The 22,828-nt window shown below is 42.1% G+C and overlaps 1 protein-coding gene across 2 annotated transcripts in view; it reads left to right on the top strand.

The window, feature by feature from the left end:
* The first annotated feature begins 14,347 nt into the window (after window positions 1-14,347).
* LAMA4 (laminin subunit alpha 4) overlaps window positions 14,348-22,828 on the top strand; it is a 150,404-nt gene continuing 141,923 nt past the window's right edge. The window contains exons 1-2 of one of the 2 annotated variants that reach the window (XM_039252211.1): window positions 14,348-14,430; window positions 15,035-15,380. In XM_039252211.1, coding sequence (XP_039108142.1) covers window positions 15,093-15,380 — 288 coding nt within the window. In that variant the 5' untranslated portion in view covers window positions 14,348-14,430; window positions 15,035-15,092. Of the gene's footprint in view, window positions 14,431-14,792; window positions 15,381-22,828 lie in introns of those variants that run through there. The other variant, XM_039252212.1, reaches the window with a different exon arrangement.

The following is a 22,828-nucleotide window of genomic DNA, read 5'->3' on the forward strand; positions in this document are numbered from 1 at the left end:
TTAAGAAGTAGCGAATAGAGGGAATCCTCACACATCTAGGATGTAGGATTGCCTGAGCTTTCTTGTAGGCAAAAGAAGTGAGTACAGTCACAAATAAATGGGGGATAGTTGATAAAGCAAATTTTCCAAGAGTTTGGTGAACTGGTAGGACTCTGGTTGCTATTGGAAGAAGATAAGCTGATACAGTTTTGAAGATAAGGTAGAAGGTAGAAGATAAATTGATACAGTTGTTTTTAGAGAGCAATGTGACAATATATCACAATTTTAAATGTGTATACCTTTTGGTCCAGCAATTTCATAACACAATTCCATCCCACAGAAAACCTAATGAAAGTGTACAAGGATATTCATTATAATATTCATTGTAGTAGCAAAAAAAATAATAGAAAACTTAGGGGCACCTGGATGGTTCAGTTGGTTAAGTGTCTGACTTCCCCTCAGGTCATGATCTCACAGTTCATGGGTTCAAGCCCCGCACCAGGCTCTGTGCTGACAGCTCAGAGTCTGGAGCCTGCTTCAGATTCTCTGTCTCCCCCTCTCTCTGCCCCTCCCCACCCTCTCAAAAATAAATAAACATTAAAACATTTTTTAATAATAAAAAGGGAAAACTTAAATGTTTTTCAATAAAAGAGTGTTTCAATAAATCATGATAGACCTCTTTTATAGAAAACCATATAGCTGTTAGAAATAATGAACAAAATATGTATGTACCGAAATGAAATGAAACTTAAAGTGTCTTTCCACTGCACTGTAAGTTTTACTGGAGCAAGAACTATGTCTTTTTTCTCACTCTGGTATACCCACCCTCTAGCATAGAGCTTGATCCACAGTAAGTGCTCAGTAAATATGTGTTGAATGATATGTTAAGTTTTAAAAACATATTCCAACATAACATGTAAATTAGTGAAAAAATTCACATTTATTTTATATATACCTGTGTTTATATTTGTATAGGCATAGAAAAAATTCTGGAAGAATACTCAGCAGATTGTAGAAGTTACCTTTGGAGAGTAGAATTGGATGGGAAGTAAAGGAAGAGAAGTAAGTATATTTGTATTGTAATTAATTCTATCTTCTTAAATTTTTACCATAATGAAGTTGTTTTATAATTCCAATATGTCAATAAAAGATATAAAATCACTGAAGAAAAGGGAAGAAGAGTGCAATAGCATGGTTTAGGCTTGGCATGGGTGAAGCCCCATCTTCCTGAAAGACAGTAGTAGGATGATAGTGAAGTTACAGAAAGGAGGAAAAACTAGGGAACGTATTATATGTGTCTCAGTAAAGTAGAATCCAGTGTCATCCATGAGAGGGAAGGCAGTGATGATAGACTGACATCTGAGGGAGCTTGGGAAGGTTCAAACATGAAATCAGTGTAGAGCTGGGGACATCTTGGAGACCATTCAATACAACCACCCACTTTACACAAGGCCTTGCCAAAGAACGCAGAGTTCGGTGCCAGTTCAATACAACAGCCTCTAAAAATATGCAAAATGAATTCAAAACAGATGAATAAATGGCTTGTGAGGCATTTGTGAAGGACCCTGATAGGGTAAAGAGAAAGAACATGTGGTATAGAGCCTGCACTATACTATGGCATTTTGTGTCACTGGCGGGCAGCCTGTGAGCGGGAGCAGAGGCAGGAAGTGGGTGGGGTATGGGAGTAAGTGAGGCAGCAATGAATCCCAGGAGACTGACGACTGATAGACTGGCCTTTAGAACTGACTAACTCAAATGAGCAATAGTCCACTGGATTACTCCATGTTCACCCAGGGAGTCCTAGCTATGCTGGTGTCACAATTAGGTAAGTGGGTAAAGGTGGTGCCCCACTTATAAAGGCAACTCCCGCGGACTTATTAAAACATGAAGTCACATCACGAATCAGAATGTCTAGAGGTTCCCAGAAGCCTTGGGGTGAATTCTGACTAACCACTTTGAGCAGGTTTAGCTAGCAGCTCAAACTTTCATTAAAGCAGTGGCTGATTAAGGCTAAGCATCCTGGCAATTGTTTCTGGAATAGAGGCTCAGCCATTTAGCCATCCTGTTGGATACCCTATCGATACTGTACCTTCTTCCTAGGTGCAGTTGGCTTCTGCCAGACTGATGCCCTGCCGTGATGTCCAACCATGGTACCGTAATGGAATTGCCAAGATGGAGGGCAGCCCACGAGCATATGGTATGGTATTGTCTAACATTCCAAGGAGGGGTTACAGGCAACTGTGTAGGTTATTAAAAGGGGTGGGTATGAGGAGATGGAAAGGCACAATGTTCTTCTGGTCTCTCTATTGCTTTGTATTTTAATGCTCCTGGCTTTTTGCTTTTTGTTTATTTTTAAATTTCTTCTCTTTTATGGTTTATCTTTATATCTATGTCACACATGGTCCAGAAGAGTTGAGTTTGTGTCCTACTTTGGCCATATGTGCTACTAGGAGCTACTTAACGGTCTCAAATTTACTGCTGTTTTATTGGATTAAATAAGAACATTCTTCATGAAAGACTGAGTTCTATTTAGCCTAAGTAGTAGATTGCATAAAATCTGTGAGTAAATAAGGAATCTACACCCCAAATGCGTAATACTAATTCCTTATGTTCTTCACCATCCTGCACACAAGCAGATACTCCTTTCTCTTCTATAAGTCCAGTCAAGCTTGTGTCTACACTTGGCCTTGGTGGGGACGGGGGTATGAATTTCACATACATTTTGTTCATAGTTTACCCTTTTGATTTTTGCCAATCTTGATTACATATTTAACATCTTGGCAAAGGGCAAGGATGAAGTAATTCACAGCTAAGAAAAGATACGGACTAAAGGAAGGGAATGGAATTCCACTTCATTGAACACTATAACTCAATCGATGATTTTGGATCACCCTGCAGGTGACCTAATGGCTGGGAGCAACCACCCTTTTCTGCCGGTAGTCACAATTTCCTGTTGCAGTATCCTGTGTGGTTTGCCTTGTCTTTTTCCATCTCCAGCACTACATGATTTGATGGCCTATTGTTCTAGGAAATACTTACCACAGGGCCAGTGAAGGGCTGTATAACAGAGGGGTGAACTGAGGACAGCAGACATATTTCTAAATTTTTTTCCTTTTGTGGTCTCTTGCAGCATTAGTTCTTTTCCAGCCTGTAGTTCTGAATCTGGCAGAGTTTAAGATAATAACTCATATTTCTCTTCCCTTTGTTGCATTTGATTTGTTACATTAGCTGTCTACAGGCTTTCCTGAGGCACCTAAAATATAGCTTCAGGCACAAATTACCAGGCCCTGGTCTTAATTATTCCAGCAGGGAAGACCATGGGATAATCCTCTTACTGTTACTTTCTCAACCATCCATCTGCTCCTAGCCATGACCAGAATAGTCAATGTCTAGGGATAGGACCCTTCCTAGAACATAAGAGCCTTGAAACTGAGTGGGATCCCAGGTGCGTCTTGTCTTACTTTTCCTTTGACAGAGAGAAAACATGGAGGCCCAGGGAGCTGAGAAGAGTAGCTCAAGGCTGTGACTAGTGCTGCACTTCATGGCATCCCAGGGATGCAAATACCCATAGTGTAGAGCCTTTTCTCCTCTCTGTGCTTTTTCTTTGGTCCTTCAAGGAGCTGCTGGTCATCACTCATTATAACACCGGTTTAAAAACCACACTAGACCTTTCCTAAAGGCCATCTAGCTGAAATAAGCACAGAAGTGTGATGGACCCATCTTCAATAGCTAGCTGGAAGAAATAGCTATTTCAAGGTCTTTTTTTTTTTTTAATGTTTTATTTATTTCTAGGAGAGAGAGAGAGAAAGAGAGAGAGAGAGATAGCGTGAGCAGGGGAGGGTCAGAGAGAGAGGGAGTCACAGACTCTGAAACAGGCTCCAGGCTCTGAGCTGGCAGTCAGCACAGAGCCCGACGCGGGGCTCAAACCCACGAACCGCGAGATCATGACCTAAGCGAAAGTCGGACGCTTAACCGACTAAGCCACCCAGGCGCCCCTATTTCAAGGTCTTTAGTACATAATCATATTCACCCAGAAGAAGAATACAAGTGTGAGCCATGGCAAACCCAATCCCTAAGTAATCTGTGTTCACATAAGATAAAGAAAGGAGAATAAGCCTTCAGTTTTATTCAGTCATTTAATGAGGAAACGTGTCTCCTTCCAAACATGTGTTCCTTCTCTCCTCCTACAACATACTCAATGATTTTGTCATTGGCATTTTCATTTTTTAATAAATGTTAATTAAGAATGATAATAAAAGAACTTTTCAAAATCTGATGGGCAGTAATCTTGAATGTTGTTTGTTTTATATGCTTGCTGCTCAGCTATGACTTAATTTGGGTTGTACAAGTCAAAAATGTCAAAGACTAATGACCTGGGGAGCCAGATGCGATGGGAAGAAATTACACGAGTCTGAGAAGCTTAAAGATCAGCCTTTGGGTAATGGTCTGCTCTCACTGATGTTTCCATCTCTTTCAGCTTCAAGTCAGATGATGGTGCTCACCTTACAGGGTTGTCAGAATTGCTTCGGGTGGTGTAGGCGACAGCATTCTGCATGCTCGAAATGATGGGAAATGAAAACCAGTGTAAAAATGCCATAATTCTAAAAACCTTTAGTAATCACAGGGTCTGAATTTAAGTGCCTGAGAATACCAGACAGGAAATTGTCCCCTAAATTATGGTCTAATTCCCTAGAAAAGCCTGTTCACTTCTAGCCACACATTCTGAGGGAGTTTAACTGTGTCTGAGTCTACAAATGATAATTCAAATAGAAACTGAGTCCATTAAGGGCATGATTTACACTGAAGTCACTTTGGACTAAAAGAGTCAAATAATTAAGGATGGAGTAGTTGGAGCCGCGAATAGTCTGGCTGGGGCTAAGGATTAAGACGGGACTAGTAATGAAGGGCTAGATGTTGTCTTAGGTCAGTAATGAGACCAGAACCATGTATTAGCCTGAGCAGCAGCCTCCATGAGAAAGGTTAACAAATATTAAGTACTACGTTGATAAGAAAACATCTGTAATTAAGTGATAACTTTCAGATATTACAATTACTGAAAGGGAAGTGAAAAATATTTATTGAATTTGCTATAGATAACAAAGAATTCTATTCACTTTATAATCATTGCCTATCTCTCTTCTAGTTTCCTCCAGAACACATTAGTCATATAACAACAGTAATAATATTAGGACTATTAGTAATAATAATAGCAGCTAAAGTTTATTGAGTGCTCACTATGTGCCAAGTATTTTTCTGAGAAATGTATGTACATTATCTGATTTGACCCTTTCCCAAAGACCCTATGAGAGAGTTACATTTCCCACTTTACAGATGTGTCAGCTGAGGCTTTGAGAGTGAAATCATTTCCCAATGACACATTTCCTAATCACACAGCTGGTTAAGTAGGATAATAGAGGGACACAAACAGACAATCTTAGGAAAGATTGTACCTAATTTCTCTTTTAATAAATATCTACATACTGAAAACTTTATGGAAAAACAATATATTCCATACATAAATTTTGCTTTTATGATGACTTCTTCCAGAAGACTAACATCCCGACTCTGCAAAACAGCATGTTTTATTGCTCACTGATACGGTCATCACTGTCTTTCAAAATCACATGTTTCTCAAACTCCTACTGCTCTTGTATCAGAATCCTTTTGGCCGTCAGTAAGAGAAAATATAACTCAAATTGGCAAAAAAAAAAAGTATTTCTTGGCCCATGAAATTGAAAGTTCGGAGGTCAATTTGATTTCACACCTAAACAACAGCTTCTACGACCCATTTTTATTCCACTTTTCAATCTGCTTTCTGTGGCTTCTTTTCTTACAAGTGGCTTCCTTTGGGATTGCCAATGTCTCCAGGGGAACAGTCTATCTGCCACATATAAGAGAAAAAAAGCTGCCCACCTCTAGAAAGCTCTCTCCAAAAGAAGAGAGAAAACCACTTTGCAGAAGACCCTAGCAAATCTTTCCTTCCATGCAATTGACCTGTTGATCATATGACCATCTTTGATCCTATAATTAAGCTCCACTATGGGGTAAGGATTCCATTGATTAATTTTAATCTGATCCAAATTCCCCACACCTAGAAATATGAGACACTAACACAAGTACTGTGTGGAGGAGGTGTGAATTCTCCATAGAAAATGAGAGTTGTTACCAAGCGCTCTTTTAATGTCCTCTAGAGTTCCCATCATCATTTCTCAGGTCCCAGTGATGTCAGGGTAAGAACTAATCTAAAAATCCTTATAGAGAAATGTGGCTATATTTAAAGGTGGTAACTTGTGTTCATGGGTTATTTTATTAGTAAGGAACTACATGGACTACGATCCCAGATATCATAATTGTTTGTTTTTACACATGTATTATATATGTATTATGTATATATTTCTTTTTAATTATTAAAAATGAGAAAAGGCCATGAGAGCTGATTTAATAGAAACAATTATCTTTTTTTAAAGTTTATTTATTTTTTTTAATAATCTCTATACCCAATGTGGTCTCGAACTCTCCACCCCAAGATCAAGAGTCCCATGTTCTTTCAACTGAGCCAGCCAGACACACTGGAAATACTATCTTTTTATTACTTTTTTACAATATTTTTAAAAGTAATGTCTAAACCCAATGTGGGGCTTGAACTCACAACCTCAAGATCAAGAGCCATATGCTCTATTGACTGAGCCAGCCAGACACCCCTATCTTTTTATTAAATAAAGAAAATAAGTTATGCACTTAGCCTAAGATAAATGTAATTAAAGTCAGTGTGGGACTTTTGAGAAGAAGAAGAAGGAGGAGGAGGAGAAGAAGGAGGGGGTAGGGGGAGGGGGAAAGAAAGCAAGATTGAGAGAGAAAGGAAAGGAGAAAACCAGTAATTGGTTATTTGGAAGTAGTCAAAACAGTCAAAGTAGAGTCAAAGAGAGATGGGTCTCTCAAAGTAGACCCAGGCCAGTAATTAATGAACTTTGCTAAAGGATGAAGTATGTGATGGGTAGAAGCTCTCAGAGGCATTATTGTCACTCAACGTCTTCCACTGACAGAAAAGCCAATGTCCTGTGGCTTGCTTGGTAAACTCTTGACAGTGTGTGCTGGCTTGGAAACAGTGTCAAACATTGCTTTCTTTCCTGGTCTATCCTGCCTCTCCAGTAGGAAGGCCTGACTCCATTCAAGCTAAAATTCATCTCAGCTTCAAGGAAATATTGATTTTACAATTTGAGATATCTGGGTTGCATCTGGATTGTCCCAGGAATGAAGAGTTGTATTCAGGGGACACGGTGACAGTTCATAAGAGTTATTCTGTGCATCACCTGAGACCTAGACTGTTATTGCAACAATCTCCAGCTCGTCCTGTCTCTCCACTCCAGTGCACCCTCCTCATGGTTATCAGATTAACCTTCTTAGCTTCCCTGTGATCCTATCTCTCTCTTTACTAGTAGTAAACTAGTATCTTACTCGTTCCTAGTAGTAAACTATTAATCAGATCCATACCTATCTATTCTATAGTATCTCCCATTATCCACCCAAACAAACTTTGCACAGTGCTTCAGCTAATCTGCCCTTGCTCTTACCTGAATTTGCATGCAATTTCCCATTCCTATCCTTATGTCTCTGCTGTTTCATTTGCCTGAAAGTCCCTTCTCCACACCCTTCCCCCACTCATCATCCCATACCTAATTCCTATACTTGTGCGGAGATCCAGCTCCAATCTACAATGTTTTCTCTTCTCACTGAGCTCAAAGTATCCCTTCCTCCTTTGTTTGACCCCCCAGAGGAATGGATATGTGCCCATCTTGAACACCTATTGACTTAAATTATAGGTACTATGTTACCTCCATGCTGTAAACCTCTCTCATTAGACTAGAAGATAAGGTTACTATATAGTGTTACCCACAGCGCCTTGCCTTAATAGGTCCCAACAAAGACAGTGTGCGCCTTGTGTAGTATGTATTCTGCATTGTGACTGTATGTTTTAAAAATAATTCTTTAAGAAAAAGAATAGAGTGTTAAGAATCTGATCTAAGAGGCATCTCAAACAAAATCTATCCCACACTAAACTCTTCATCATCTCCATTCTTCCAAATGATTCTTCCTTCCCATTTAGTAATGACAAATCAATTGTTCAACTCTGCTCAGCGCACAAAGATGGAGTCCTTTCTTACTTTCATTCCCCATATCCAGAAAATTTCATTGGTCCTACATCCAAAATAAATCCAGAACTTGATGACCTCTCACCTCTAATGCTTACACTAGGGACCAGGCCTCCCTTGCCTCTCACCTGAATTGTTGCAACAGCCTGCAAATGGTCTCCCTGGATCCTCTCTCAATGTTTTCCCTCTACCCTTGTTCCCACATAGAAGACACAATATGTCCAGTCATGTTACTTCAATGTGCAACCCTCCAAATACTTTCCAAAGCACTCAGGGTAGAAGTTAAAATCTTCATAACTATTTTAATGGTCCTACGGAATCCATCCCATGCAGCCCCTTACATTAGAACACATTTTAACCACCCCTCACTTTGCTTATACACTCCCCATGGTGACAGCCATCCTTCTATTAAGGAAAATTCTCTTCCCTTTGTGGTGCTTGGGTTGGGGTTGTGTGCAGGGACACAAAAAACCCGTTTCTTAGGTATCCTCTTTCGAATGTTGCCCAGTTCTCCTTAATTGTATCATTTCATTATCAAGTCCCAGGAGCTCCTATTTTATATTGATCTCATCACTGAGCTAATGGATGTTGACACCTCTGTTCTCCGTTGATTACATTACCGCTGAGCAGCAATTGCTTCCCTTTTCGCCTGATGAAGTAATTATCCCAGCAGACCTAAGTGATGACCAGAGCCAAGGTGGTCAATAATCCTTGTTAGGACCGTTCTCTCTCATCTGTTGGTTTCACCTGTTTCTCCAACAGGCTGACCACTCGAATCAGGATGTCCTCATCACTATTGTCACTCACCAGTGTAATCTGCTTCCTTTTCTTCACTGTAGGGTCCAGGCTTCCAGAGCCAGTGCCAGTGGCTCTACTGGTGTCTCGGTGACACCCTCTAGTCAAGATCCCATCCATACCTGAGAATCCTCCCCACATTCAAATCTGAACACAAGGAGTTCCTCACAGTAACATATTGAGGTTACACTGACATGGAGAAAAGGTTTAAAAATACTATGTACATTTTGATTCATTTTTGTATGAAAAATAGATTATATAAAATGGATATATAAAATATACATTATACCTATACAAAACATATTTAAAATGGAATATATTAAGTATTTAAGGCATGGAATATATCAGTATAGATGGAACAGAAGCCTGAAGGTATTTTAAAAATTTTTTTTAGACTTATTGATTTTTGAGAGACAGAGCACAAGTGGGAGAAGAGCAGAGAGAGCGGGGGATACAAAATCCAAAGCAGGCTCCAGGCTCTGAGCTGTCAGCACAGAGCCCAACGCAGGGCTTGAACTCACAAACCGTGAGATCATGACCTGAGCCAAAGTCTGGCGCTTAACCATCTGAGCCACCCAGGCGCCCCAGAAGCCAGAAGGTATTTACACCCAAACATTTCCAGTATTTTAAGCAGTTACCCAGAGAGATATGATTCCTGGTGACCACTACTTCCTCCTTTTTTTTCCTTTGATACCTGTAATTTCCAATTTGACTATAATTATGTCTGCTAGATTTTAAATTCTTTAAGTGCAACTATGATTATGCCATTCCTGGGCTAAAATTTCTTCACGTAAAATTTAAAAAGTGACAGCAATTTTGTGATGAGTTGGTCAGAGTAGCATACGCCAGCTATCACCTGCCATGTGGTCTCTGACAGTGAGGTGGCGGAAGGAAAGGCGGAGGATGGTGTCTCCTTTCTGCCGACACCCCTCTCCTCTTGGGCTGTGTTCCCCTGTGGATGACTCAGGTGGCTGTCATGTGAGAAGGAGCAACAGCAAGGGAGCTGGGGCAGGGTGGGGCCTTCTAGAAGTCCTTCTTCCCCCGTGACATTGAGCCATACATAATACTATAGTTTGTACATTCAAAACCAGTGAAGAGGGTACATCTCCTATTAAGTTCTTACCACAATGAAATGCAAACCTTTTGTTAACCTAAAAGAAATTGTTCTCCAGGCTCCTGGGTGGCTTAGTCAGTTAAGTGTCTGACTTAGGCTCAGGTCATGATCTCGGGGTTCATGAGTTCAAGCCCTGCATCAGGCTCTGTGCTGACAGCTCAGAGCCAGGTGCCTGCTTCAGATTCTGTGTCTCCCTCTCTCTCTGCCCCTCCTCCTCTCTCACTCTGTCTCTCTCTTTCTCAAAAATAAATAAACATTTACAAAAATTAAACAAGAAAAAGAAGTTGTTCTTCCTCCCATTGGTTTCCTCGGGCTTTTGTCCAGGTCATAAATGGAACCATGCAAAGCCCCTCAGAGTGTTCAGATTTCCATTTGGGGAGGACCCCTGTGCAACCAAGGGCCTGGGGTAAGCTGAGAGGCCCGGAAGAGGCTGTGAAACTCTTTCTTCTCACTCAAGCTGTCCCAGGCCCTGCAGTTAATGACTGTAGCCATGAACAGGCACTCAGAGCATCTCCAAGATGCCATGACTCTCTCACTCCCCCTGTGGCAACATGTCTCCCATGAGTTTGTACCTCTGCAAAGCCAGTTTCCCTCTTCTTATCACCAAGGACTCAGGACGGTTGTCCCCGTCTTCTAGCCAGCAAAGTCCCCATAAAGGGCTTGTTCTATGTAGTTTATTAGCAGCTCGGCCCTTTGAATTCCTGTTAATCACTTTGCAGTCCCTATGGGGTCTACTTACAGTCTGTCTCAGCAGACTTTTAATTCCTTCAGTGTCAGGATATGTTTTAATCATTTTACCCTCAGCATCTAACTTGCCCTATTGAAGTGTTTGACAAAAATGCTAAATAAATGAATCCGTGAATTAATCAGTAACTAAATAAAGGATTGATGGATAGATGGACGGATGGATGGAAGGACAGATAGAAAGAATGCAGGAAGCGCATGCTAAAAGTCAAGCAAGGCTGTGACAAGTGTCATAGCCCGGAGAGGAAGCATAGATAACACAGGCTGTCCGATCCTGAACCAAAGTCTGAGAAAATGAATGGGAGGAAGACGGCTTTAAGAAGTCCCCACCGTCCCCCAGCCCTCTCCTCCGCCGACTCCCACCAGGTTGTCCACAGAGGGGAACTGCAGCCCAGAGGAGAGGGGTGTCAAGCAGTAAGGAGACACCACTCTTCACCTTTCCTTCCTGCCACTTGACTATCAGAGACCTCATGGCAGGTGACAGCTCTTGCGTGCTCCTCTGACCAACCTCGTCGTAAAATTGTTGTCACTAGGACACAGTCCCACAACAATCCTGTCTAATCATGTCCAAGATTAGCGCCTAAAAATCCAAAATAGCATCTGATGTGACTTTCTATTTACAGAAGGGCATATGGGATGCATTAACAACACCCTCGCTGGATCATTGGATGCTGTGGACAGGCCCCACCAGCAAGTGCTGAAGGGAGTGGGCAGCCCTGATATTTCTCTGCTGATAACTGCACCCACCAGGGGACTCAGAAGGGAATTCCAGAATCTTCTTTTGATAAAGCCTCCAAGCCTCCAGATGTGCTGCTGCCAGAACTAAAAATAGTTCGGTCTGGTGGGGAGAGCATTGATCTGGAAGTCGGAAGGTGTGGGGGCCCTGGTTCTGCATGAACTGGTGCGGTGTCCTTGTCATTTAACCTCTTCGCCTCCCTCTGTGCTCTCTTCTGTGCATCGGGGATTATGGAGCAGCGATCCTTTGATCACCGGGCAGGTGGGGGTCCCAAGGGAGATAATGAACGTGAAAGTATTTGGCAAATACCCGGCCCCGGCCTCAGGAGACAAGGGAGGGAAGGTCATGATAAGAAAGCAGCCACAGTGAGGGTGCTCACCAGTTGTCTGTCTGTCATTGTAGCAGGAATAAAATCCCCCCACACTTAGGTCTTTGATGGCCCGGGGAGGGGTGGGGGTGGCCCTTTGGTGAGGAGATGATTCCCTTAGTTCCACTGGCTCCTAACTTGCTGTGAAACAGCCAGCCATGCTTGCCTGCCCTGTCCTGGATTGCTCTGTCATCCATGCCTGCCTCATTCATGGTTACTATGGGGAAAACCCACGGAGCAGCCAGAAGTGTGAACAACTATTCTCAGCAAATGGGAGGTTACCCGAGCCACAGGATAAATAAATGTGGTAAATTTTCCTCTTTAAAAATAGTTATGCTGTTCCATTTTAAGATTTTAAAATATGCTATAGTTAAATAGTACATATTCAACACTGACTATGTTCCAGGTTGTGTTAATGTTTTATTTGCATTATTTCATTTTTAATTCATTAATAACTCAGGGAAAGAGGCACCATCATCCCATTTCACAGGCGAGGAAACTGACATTCAGAGAGACTATGTGTACTAAGTTCCCAGAATTGTAAACAGACCTATGATTTGAATCTTATTTGATTTCATACATGATCATGTGTATAACACAGTTTTGCCTGGAAAATAATATTATCTGCAAAAGGATGAGGAGGATCAATGGGAAGAACATATTTAACCAACAATAAAAAATTCATGAGTCTTGGACAAATACACCCCCACCCCGACCATTTGGGCCTCTCACAGAACCGGAACATGGCCTAATGGGCAGAGAGAAGAGGCCCTACATGAAATAAAAAGTGTGTGATTGATTGACAGTGAAGAACAGGACATAATCCTTCAAAAAACAAAAATGAACAGTCTTTGTCTACTGGAGAGGTCTGTATTTGAAGTCAGAATATGATGCATATGTTATTACTAGAACTATTTTATTATTACTTAAAGTTTTTTTAAAGGGAGGACAGGACAGGATAATTGAGCATTATCTTATCATTTTAGACTCTAGCCACCTTGCCTCCCTCCCAACATAAGTCTTCAAGGATCAACCCAACATAATCTTGAGTTATTTTTTTAAATTATTTTAACATTTTATTTTATTTTTGAGACAGAGAGAGACAGAGCACAAGCGGGAGAGGGGCAGAGAGAGAGGGAGACACAGAATCTGAAATAGGCTCCAGGCTCTGAGCTGTCAGCACAGAGCCTGAAGCAGGGCTTGAACCCACGGACTGTGAGATCATGACCTGAGCCAAAGTCGGATGCTTAACCAACTGAGCCACCCAGGCGCACCCATGTTCTTGAGTTCTTTCACTTAATTTAGTGAGTTATCCAGTTTATGTGGAAGATGATCACAGTTTAGCTTACTGGTGCAGGACAATACTACGCTTGTATCTTAAAATGAAAATATGACAAACCCTTGGGGATATAGAACTTTTTGCTTCCACCAGCTTTGTCCCTTTTGTCTCTTATCACTTTATCATCCAAATTAATGATCTTAGCATCAGAGAGTAGAACTTGTACATCTCACCCATTACTAAATATATATGACAATACCTGTCTCACGGGATTATAGTAAAGATGAAATTAAAGGAGATAATTTACGCAAACTTTTCGGTAGATAGGAAGTACTCAAAAAATGGGAATGCCATATCTCCTATTCTGAATTTATATCCTTTATTTTATGAGTTTCAGGGTGGTATAGCTGAGAAAGATTGTTTTGGAATCAGTTATGCCCTAGTGCAAACCTTAGCTTTCTACCAGCTGTGTGATGTTGGGCAAATGTCTTAGTCCCTCAGAACCTCTTCTCTCTCTTTCTCTCTCTCGTAAAAAGGAAATAAAGTCCTATTTTCCAGGAATTCTGTGAGGCTTACTAATAACATAGGCAAAGTATCTTACATGTAGTCGGTGCAAAATGAACGGGTGTTTTGTTTTCGCTTAGATAAAATAGCTTTTGTCCTATAAAATAGGCCTAATGACTAGGTTTTATGAAAATGCCTTACTGCATGGTTGTGGATGATTTCAAACATCTAGAGACTTACTTGGGTGTCATTTTATGGTTGCTTCATCTAATCCTTTTAAAGCCACGTACACGGCTTGTGGGAAGCCTGAGAGCTCCTTTGCTAGGTAAGCAAAGGTACCTAGCAGCTGCAGTGACCACTGACCCGTCCACAGGGCGCCTGGCATGACTGTGATCCACTTCGCCCAAAGTCTTAGAAAGGTTACATGACTCACAGGGATGTAGCAGGCGGGAGATTACAGGCCAGGAGGAAGGGGCCAGGGCTGTGGGCAGTATATTTGACAGGCTCCTACACTGCAAGCCTTGTTCCAGACCCCTTACAAAGCACCTCTTGAGGATGAAAACAAGATGTTCTTTGTAAATAAAAGTTCATGCATTTGCGTAATGAAGTCATTTTCCAGCCCAGAAGTAAGAGATATTCTTCTCCCAAGCCCTCTGGGTGAGGACTGTCAGGAGGAGGATGGGTGGCCAGCCCGTCTCAGTGAAGATAGCTCAAAGCCTGCAGCATTCCATCTTTAGAAAATGAGAAGCCTTGCACCAGAAAGTGGGTGCCCTCCCCTTCTGCCGGCTGAGGTTGCCCATCTCTGGCTCCCGCCCCTACTCGGGAATCCCTTTTCCCCCTTTCACTTGCCCGCAAAGTAGGGGGTCCCTTAAAAGATCCGCATAAATACAGATGAGACGCCGGGCACCTTGACTAAATAAATAAGAGATGCGAGGAAGCAATCACAAAGGCTGAATATTCATGGGGTCCCTTGGAGGGGCTCCAAACTGAGAGGGGGTGGGGAGGGCAGGCCGGGGAAAAGGCCCGAGCTTGGTGTGTGCAACGCCTTTTGGAGTGGGAGGGCCTGGAAGTGGAAGGTAAAAAGGGAGTGGTGAGAAAGGATGTGGGGAGGAAGGCTGGGCAGCGCAGCCCTCAGTCCCCACCCGCCCGGGACAGGAGGTGGCCGCGGGGCTCGCCCCATCAATCTGCTTTTTGATGCTCAGCCTTAAGCTGCGCCCATCTGCACGCCCCTCAGCCAGAGCCTCTGGGGAGAGACAAAGCGGGAGAGAAAGTGCGAGAGGCAACCCGAGGGGGAAGAAGGAGAGAGGAGAGAGGAGAGGGGGAGGAGGGCTCCCGCTCACTCTCTCGCTCTGCCTTTTTGACTAAGTTGCTCGCCGGGCCGCCTTGACTTCCCACATCCGGACAGGGCGGAGGCCGAGAAGGTAATGCACGCGAGGCACCGGCGCACCCCTGGGGGACCGGCCGGGACGCACGGCCGCCGAGCCGCAGGCAGCTCCCTGCTGGATGGCAGCGGAGAGATGGCCGTGAACTCTGCCGGGCGCGCAGTCCTGCGGCTGTGGCTCCTCTGCGGCGCTGCCTGCGCGGCCGCGGCGGCCGGGGACGACGGCGCCGTTCCTTTTGACATTGAAGGGAGCTCAGCGGTCGGCAGACTGGACCCGCCTGAGGCGAGCGAACCCCGCGTGGCTCCCGGAAGGCTGCCGCCTGCTGCCGAGGTACAGTGTCCCTGCCCTTGTCACCCCGGCCCGGGGCACCTGTGGGTGCCCCGCTCCTGTCCCTCTCTCTCCCCCTTCTTCCCTCCCCCATCTGCCCTGAGAGTTTCACCTGCCCCAGGTCAGTTCACAAACTTGAAGAGTCTTACTTTGTAAGCTGGATCCAGGGCGTCGCGAGCTGGGAGTTGAGGCTTTGGAACCGGGCACTGTTCAAACTAGCAAAAGGGCAGGTGTCCTGTGCGCTGGGAGCTGGTCGGCTTGGACTCTCACCTGGGGCCGCAGTGGCACTTCTTTCTGCCACTTGTGTGTCCCAGGAGAGTCACTTAATGTGTGTGTGCCCTGTCCCTGGCTTCCTGCTCCTCTGTGATGTTGGGGAAAATACTACGGGGCCCATCTTTTTGTCACAAATCAAACAGTAGGTCCTCTCCAACAGGGGAGAGTGAGTGGGCGAGCGGCTGAGGGTGACGGGATACTAACGAATCTGTTGGGAAACTGCAGAGCAGATACCTTAAATAGACACGAGCCACTATCTTCCAGAAGCAAAAAGTTGTGATGAAAATCAAGCCCCATCCCCAAAGTTAAAATGACTGGGATATGCTACTGGTGATATGTTGATGCAAAGAGCTGCTGTTTGAGTACCTTACAATAGCTTTTATGTTGAAAGCCAGAACCAGAAAGTGGAAATTGAGTAAAGGAGGATGAATCCAGAGTGAGTGATTTAAGAGTCCCCTGAGCCAAGACGACAAGGGCATGTCCAGTGCGTGGGAGATGCTAAGTAGGAGGAAAATGAAGTCACCTAAGTTCATGGGAAAGGAAGGAGCAATTGACCTAACACCACACACACACACACACACACACACACACACACACACACACACGTGCTATAGCTATGGTTACAGCAACTATAGAACCAAAGCATTGATGTAGGTTGACACCATTTCTAATAGCACCAAAGTCTGGATTATTGCAATTAATTCTACTTATTATTAGTATAACTTGGGGGTATTTATTATTACTTCTAAAATATGGTACAAAGAGATGGTCCTTCTCCAGGAGTGAGTCCCACCCACACACCCCAAAAAAGAGGGGGGGTAGGGCCAGAGCATAGCAACTTCCCATTGTGGTTCAAAAAGTAACCTCTATAGGAAAAAGGGGGGCATGGCTGACTTCTACCCAGCTTCGTGCCCCCCAGACCTGGGGAGAAGCCAGGCCAAGAGAGACACCATGCAATGGGAAGGCATTGCTTCTCCACAGGCTTGGAATTAACCCCTAGGTAGCATTATTTCCACCTGTTGCTTTGATCGTGGAAAGCCTCAGAACAAAATGCTTAAGGGTAGAGTTGCCAGATAAAATACAAGACATCTAATTAAATTTGAATTTCAAATAGCAACAAATAAATTTTTTGGTTTATGTCTCAAATATTGCATGGGACCTATTTACAGTAAAAAAACTATTTATTGTTTCCCTGAAATTCAAATTTACCTAGGCATTCTGTATTTCTATCTGCTAATTTTAAAAAGATGGGCACACATAATTTTTTGTAACTTGTATCCTACAAAAAGTAGGAAAATAATTATTTGATTTTTAGGGAACCTTAAATTTATTGCTGAAACTCTGAGCAATGTCTTATATACTCATATATTCAGTGAAATAATAGGAAGACAGTATAGAAGAGCATTTTGGATTTCAGGCTTTGCAGGCTGATGTTCCCAAGTTCAAATTTCAATTTCCCTTCTCCTTACCTGAGGCAAATTACAGATGCCCAAATTATACAGAAAGAGACTAAGGCTTAGAGAAGTTATTGATGCCTACTTCATACTTCCTAGAGTTACTGTGATGAAATTAGATAAAATATACAGACAGAATGCTTAACACAGTACCTGATATGGTGTTAGTGCTGTATTATACATTCCAAGTCTTGTTATTCATAGTATAAAATATGCAGGTGATCGAATTATAAGAAACCCTTATTTGGGAATATTTCTCAGAACGTTATTTTTATGGCACTATTTTACTTAATAATGCTATGTCTCTATCTTTCCAAGCAGAAAGCATGTCCTATAGTGAGTTAAATGTGTAATATTGTCAGAGTCCAATAGGTTCAGAATGCCAGTTCCGGCTTTTGGTTTAGGGAAACAGAAAGAAGCTATTAGTCATTCCAGAAGGGTCAAAGTATATGATGTAGAAAGTGTGGGGTTGGAGTAATTACGTTCCCACTGCATAGTTTCACATAATATCTCCAGTTCGCTTGTGGTCCCATGGAAATCCCAAAGCCCCACCATTCAGATTTCCCATGCTCTTTATAGCCAGTAAGGAGACTGTAAACCAAATACACTCTGGAAATTTAATAACATGGTACAACCACTCTACTGACTTGGTTCAGAAGATTGTATTTTCATCTATAAACAGAGAGAGAGAGACCATGGGCACATGTGACACATTATTTTAAGAGGTTTGCAATGCAGATGGAGGGGTATTCTAAAAATACATTCATTTTACTTCACTTGGATTTATATGAATGGTTGGTCCTCAATTTTCCTTCAAGGGGAGGAAGGAAAGTACTAAGGCAAGCATACAGCAGTGGGAGGTGCTTGGCTGATGGCCCTCCAGAGGCTCTCCCAGACTCGTCGATAGCAAGACGTGTGTCCTCTCCACCCCTGGGTCCTCAGTCCTCAACAGAGGACTCCAGACTCCGGCACACTCTGGTGCCCAGGGTAAGTTAGGGGCTCAGTTACATTAAATACAAACTGAATAAGAGGATGAGGAGCACTGGCTCACCAAGAAAGAAGGCTCATCCTTTCCTTCTCAAACAAGCCCAAGCTTCCCCCAGGATCCTGGGTATGAAAAGAAGAGCACCCGCGGGTAACTCAGTGCTAATTTGGTGGGGTTTTCCCACCTTCTGCTTTTTTACAAGCAATTTCCTGCATTCACTATTGCTGAGTTTATGATGAGAGCAGTGTTTCTCAGTAGGCTGGGCAAAGGGGTGATGGGTGGTTTCAAAAAAGAACAGTCAAGGGTCTAATAGTTTACATTTAAGAAGAGAAAGTCTTGCTTTTATCATGTGCATGCTAGGAAGTAAAACTAGGCAGAAATCTTCTTAACCAATATGGATGTGCAAAAGCTCTGGAAGGGAGACAGGGATGGGGACAGGAATGGTCCCCTAGGAGAGGGTGTCACAATGTCCTTGGCAGGAATGACAGTCTTGTCTGTCAAAGCGAAGCCAGAATTAAATAAGGTCAAGAACACCTAGGTTAGAGGTTGACACTATGGGAAGAAGCCACCACATAAAGACTCAAAAGAGGGAAGGGCAAAATGAGAGGTGGTGGGGTAACAGTGCTGTTACTGCCATTAGCACATAATTGAGAAATTAAAGGAAATACAGAACAGTGTGGAACAAACTTCTCTCAGCGAGGAGAACAGGAATTTATTTCCTGGTAACCTGACTGGGCTTTGCTGCTGTTGTCGTTATTGTTAGCGTCCCTCCAAGAAAATCAGTGGCCCGTGAATCACATGTGCACATGTACCCCACGCTGGACAAACTCACTTGCTTTTAATTTTTTTTATTTATTTTTTTAAATGTTTTATTTATTTCTAGGAGAGAGAGAGAGAGAGAGACAGCATGAGCAGGGGAGGATCAGAGAGAGAGGGAGTCACAGACCCTGAAACAGGCTCCAGGCTCTGAGCTGGCTGTCAGCACAGAGCCCGACGCGGGGCCCAAACCCACGAACCCATGACCTAAACGAAAGTCAGACGCTTAACCGACTAAGCCACCCAAGCACCCCAACTCACTTGCTTTTAAAAAAGAACTATGAACTAGACTAACTCTGAGTAACTTTTCCTCTAGACTCTTTTTATTGTTGACACGTGATCCTAGGCTCCAACATAACTGGGACCCTGCCACCAAAAGATCGCAGTATGTTTATTAAAAGGCAGCTTAGATCTCTTTCACTCTCTGCTTTCCTTTTCCTTATCTTGGGCCCTTACTTTGAAAGAGGCCCTATTGAATCGCCTGAAGACCTCTAGTCACTGGCCTGAGCCATCAGTCTATACTGCTGTTCAACAGTGCATGTAGGTATTGTGAACCCCCACATGTGGGCATTATTTCATTCACTTAATATCATCCAACAGGCATGTTTGGAGCCTTATTGCATGAAGAGCAGTAAAGTAGGTGCCAGGAGGGACAGAAAGAAGGCAAAGTCACGTCCCTCGCCTCAAGGAATAAGCAATCTAAGAAAGAAAAATGTTCATAGTCACCATATAAAGCAGAATGAATTAATGCTCTGTAACAGTGGCTGTAAGCTAAAGGCCAGGGGGGTAATGTGGAAAAAGTATTACTCCAGAGCCAGGCCAGTAGGACACAATCAACCTACTCACCAAATACCAAAGAAGGTTCCTGGGAAACATTATTTTAGAAGGACTAAATATAGTGGCAGTAGTAATAATAATAGCATGGCTGATGGCTAATGCTCATTGAGTATTTACCATGTGTCAGATTCTAATCTAAGCACTCTCCATGAGCTATATTTTTTTCTCCCTCTACAACTCAGTGGGGCTTGTATAGTTATTCTCTTATTTTTCAAACAGGGAGACTGAGGCAAAGACCATTTGCCCAGGCACCCTACCTGGTAAGTGGCACAGCTAGGAAGGAATTTATGAAAGTAATTCAACTGTCACAGAGTATCCAGGTAAAAGTGATTAGGTAAATGGAACTATCTGTAGGCATAAGTTTTAGTCAAAGTTTTAAGAATTTCTTAAAATAAAACCTATAAAATGCCATTCAAAGACTATTTGTGCAATGCTTGCTGAGTGAATAGCATAAGATGCATAAAATTTTAGGATTATCAAAGAATTGAGATAACTTCCCTTTCCTGACCAGTCTAATAACTACTTTTTAACCTACTCACATAGGAAAGACAGAAATTAATACATATTGACTTCTACTATGTCCCATGAAACTACATGTATTATCTTTTGCAATACTCAATAATGAACATTATACCCATTTATCAATGAGCAAATTGAGGTTTGGAGATGGTAAGTATCTTGCCCAAGGTTTCCAAATCCCATTCTTTTTTTCCCCAGCATATCACTGGGTCCCCACTGAAGAAGACCCATATCTAGGGTCTTCTTGCATCCCAGTTTCCTTTTACAAGCATATTCTAGTATGTTTCCTCTGCATGAGGCTATAGTCTACATTAGAAGCTCCATATATAGATTAATTGGTAATGAATTCAGAACAGCACCATCTAGAGGAATACATGGCCTATCTTATAGAATTTATTATAAAATTGCTGGAAAATAAAGAATTCCATTTGCTATAGTTCCAGAGTTCTCTGATTTAACCATAAGTTTTTTTTATTGCAGTAAAATATGCTTAACATTAAATTTTCCATTTTAACCATTTTTAAGTGGCAGTAGGTACATTCACACTGTTATATTATCATCACCACCATCTACCTCCAATTTTTTTTCATCTTCCCAAACTGAAATTCAATACCCATTAAACAATAACTCCCCATCACTCCCTTTCCTGGGCCTTGGCACCATCACTTCCACTTTCTGTTTCCATGAATATTACGATGATAGATACTTCATATAAGTGGAACCTATGTTTGTTCTTTTGTGTCTGGCTTATTTCATTTACCATAATGTCTTCAAAGTTCATCCATGCTGTAGCAATTTCAAATTTCAAATTTTCATTCTTTTTTGAGGGTGAATAATATCCTAATATATGTATATATCACGTTTTGTTTATCCATGTACCTGTTGATGGACATTTGGGTTGTTTCTCCCTTTTAGCTTCTGTGACTAATACTACTGTGTACATTGGTGTACACATAGCTGTTTTGACCTTCTGCTTTCAGCAATTTGGAATAGATGTCCAGAAGTGGAATTGCTGATCGTATGGTACAGAAAAAAATGTAAAGCTTGGATTCCTAGAGAGGCCAAGCAGAAGAAAAAAAACAAACAAACCCACAAAAACAACAACAAAAACCTGGGCAGTGAAAGGAATAAATCCTGTGAGTGGTGGATCCAAAGTGACAGGAGAAGGGTTGCTTCTTCCAGAGGGACACCCACTTGTGTGTTGCCAGGCCTTTTGGGTTTTTTTTTTTTAGCAGAAAACAGAATCTGGATTCTTAAGTAAATTTGCTGACTCATTTTTTTTAATACTCTGTGGGAAGTGCATCTGATGGCCCCATTTAGCCCAAGCGCTGTTTATTTCAGTCTCTGCTTAACGTTTGAAATTCACCTTCCATCAAAGGTACATCGTGGGCATGTAGCCAGACAGATGTGCGATGAATTCAGCCCCACTACTTTCTAGCTGTTTGACTTTGAACAAATTAGTTCATCCTTCAGAGGCTCAGTTTGTTTGATTGTGGAATGAATAGAAAGGTATTTGCCTTGCAAGATTGTTGTGAAATAGTGTATATGAACTGCCTGACAAAGTGCGCCTTAAGTTCCCTCTCTTCTGTACCTCCCCCTGCCCTTTCTCTTCCACTGTTTTTATCTACTGCAAGTTAAGACTTGTTTTATCAGTTTATTTTTATCTAAACTTTTACTTCTTCCGTAAATTTGATTACTTCTAACTTTTCCATACAAATGTGCTGATTAGCCAACAATGGAGAAGAGGGGACTGTACTTTAACTTTTATAATCATTGTATCCCTAAGGGTTCTTTAAACATAGCCTTTCCCCAGTGATTGGATGAGCTAATAAGTGAAGAGAAATGAATGACTCTTTCTAAATTCCAGAGAAGTTAAACAAAAATACCAACATTTTTGATATAAGGACTATAACCTTTTTTTCTTTCACAATTCTCAAATCTGACTTTTCATAGTTTTTTGAAATATGTAATGTCAAAAACACTTCTCTTCTTTTGGGCTTTTTCTCGCTCAGAGTTACCCTATAAATGTAGTGATGGCCAGACATAATTTTGAGACATTTGATTGATTAGGAACCATTAAAGTCAGATTCCTAGTACATCTTTGAGTTCCACGAGTTGGTATTTCCAAACAGTTATTGATTTGTTTTCCAAAACCAGTAAATCTGCTGGTTCATTGAGATGTAGTGACCACATAGAAGGATATTTAAATATCTACTCCAGCATTTGCCAAAAAGCGGCATTCTTTTTCCAACTGTTTTCTTTCTTGCTCCTAGTGTGGTAAAGTTAAATTCTGGGAAATGGTTTGCTGAAGGGAAGCTTAGCCACAGATGTTTGTAATTCCAACTTAAGTTTCCCATCAAAGTCTTAATGAAATTCAGCTGCCAGCAGTTAGGGGCTGACTCTGGGTCTTTTTATCATGAGAAACTTGGGGAAAACAGCATTCCGAGGCTGCATGGTAGTGGGAAAATGTCCATATTCAAGCTCAAATCCCCTGCATAAAGAAAAAAAATACAGAGAGAAACAAATATGTTTTAAAAAAAGAGGACAGAGGGGTGGTCTGACATACT

Source organism: Hyaena hyaena, unplaced genomic scaffold (assembly GCF_003009895.1).
Source record: "Hyaena hyaena isolate Hyena2069 unplaced genomic scaffold, ASM300989v1 scaffold_412, whole genome shotgun sequence".
NCBI classification, from domain to species: domain Eukaryota; kingdom Metazoa; phylum Chordata; class Mammalia; order Carnivora; family Hyaenidae; genus Hyaena; species Hyaena hyaena.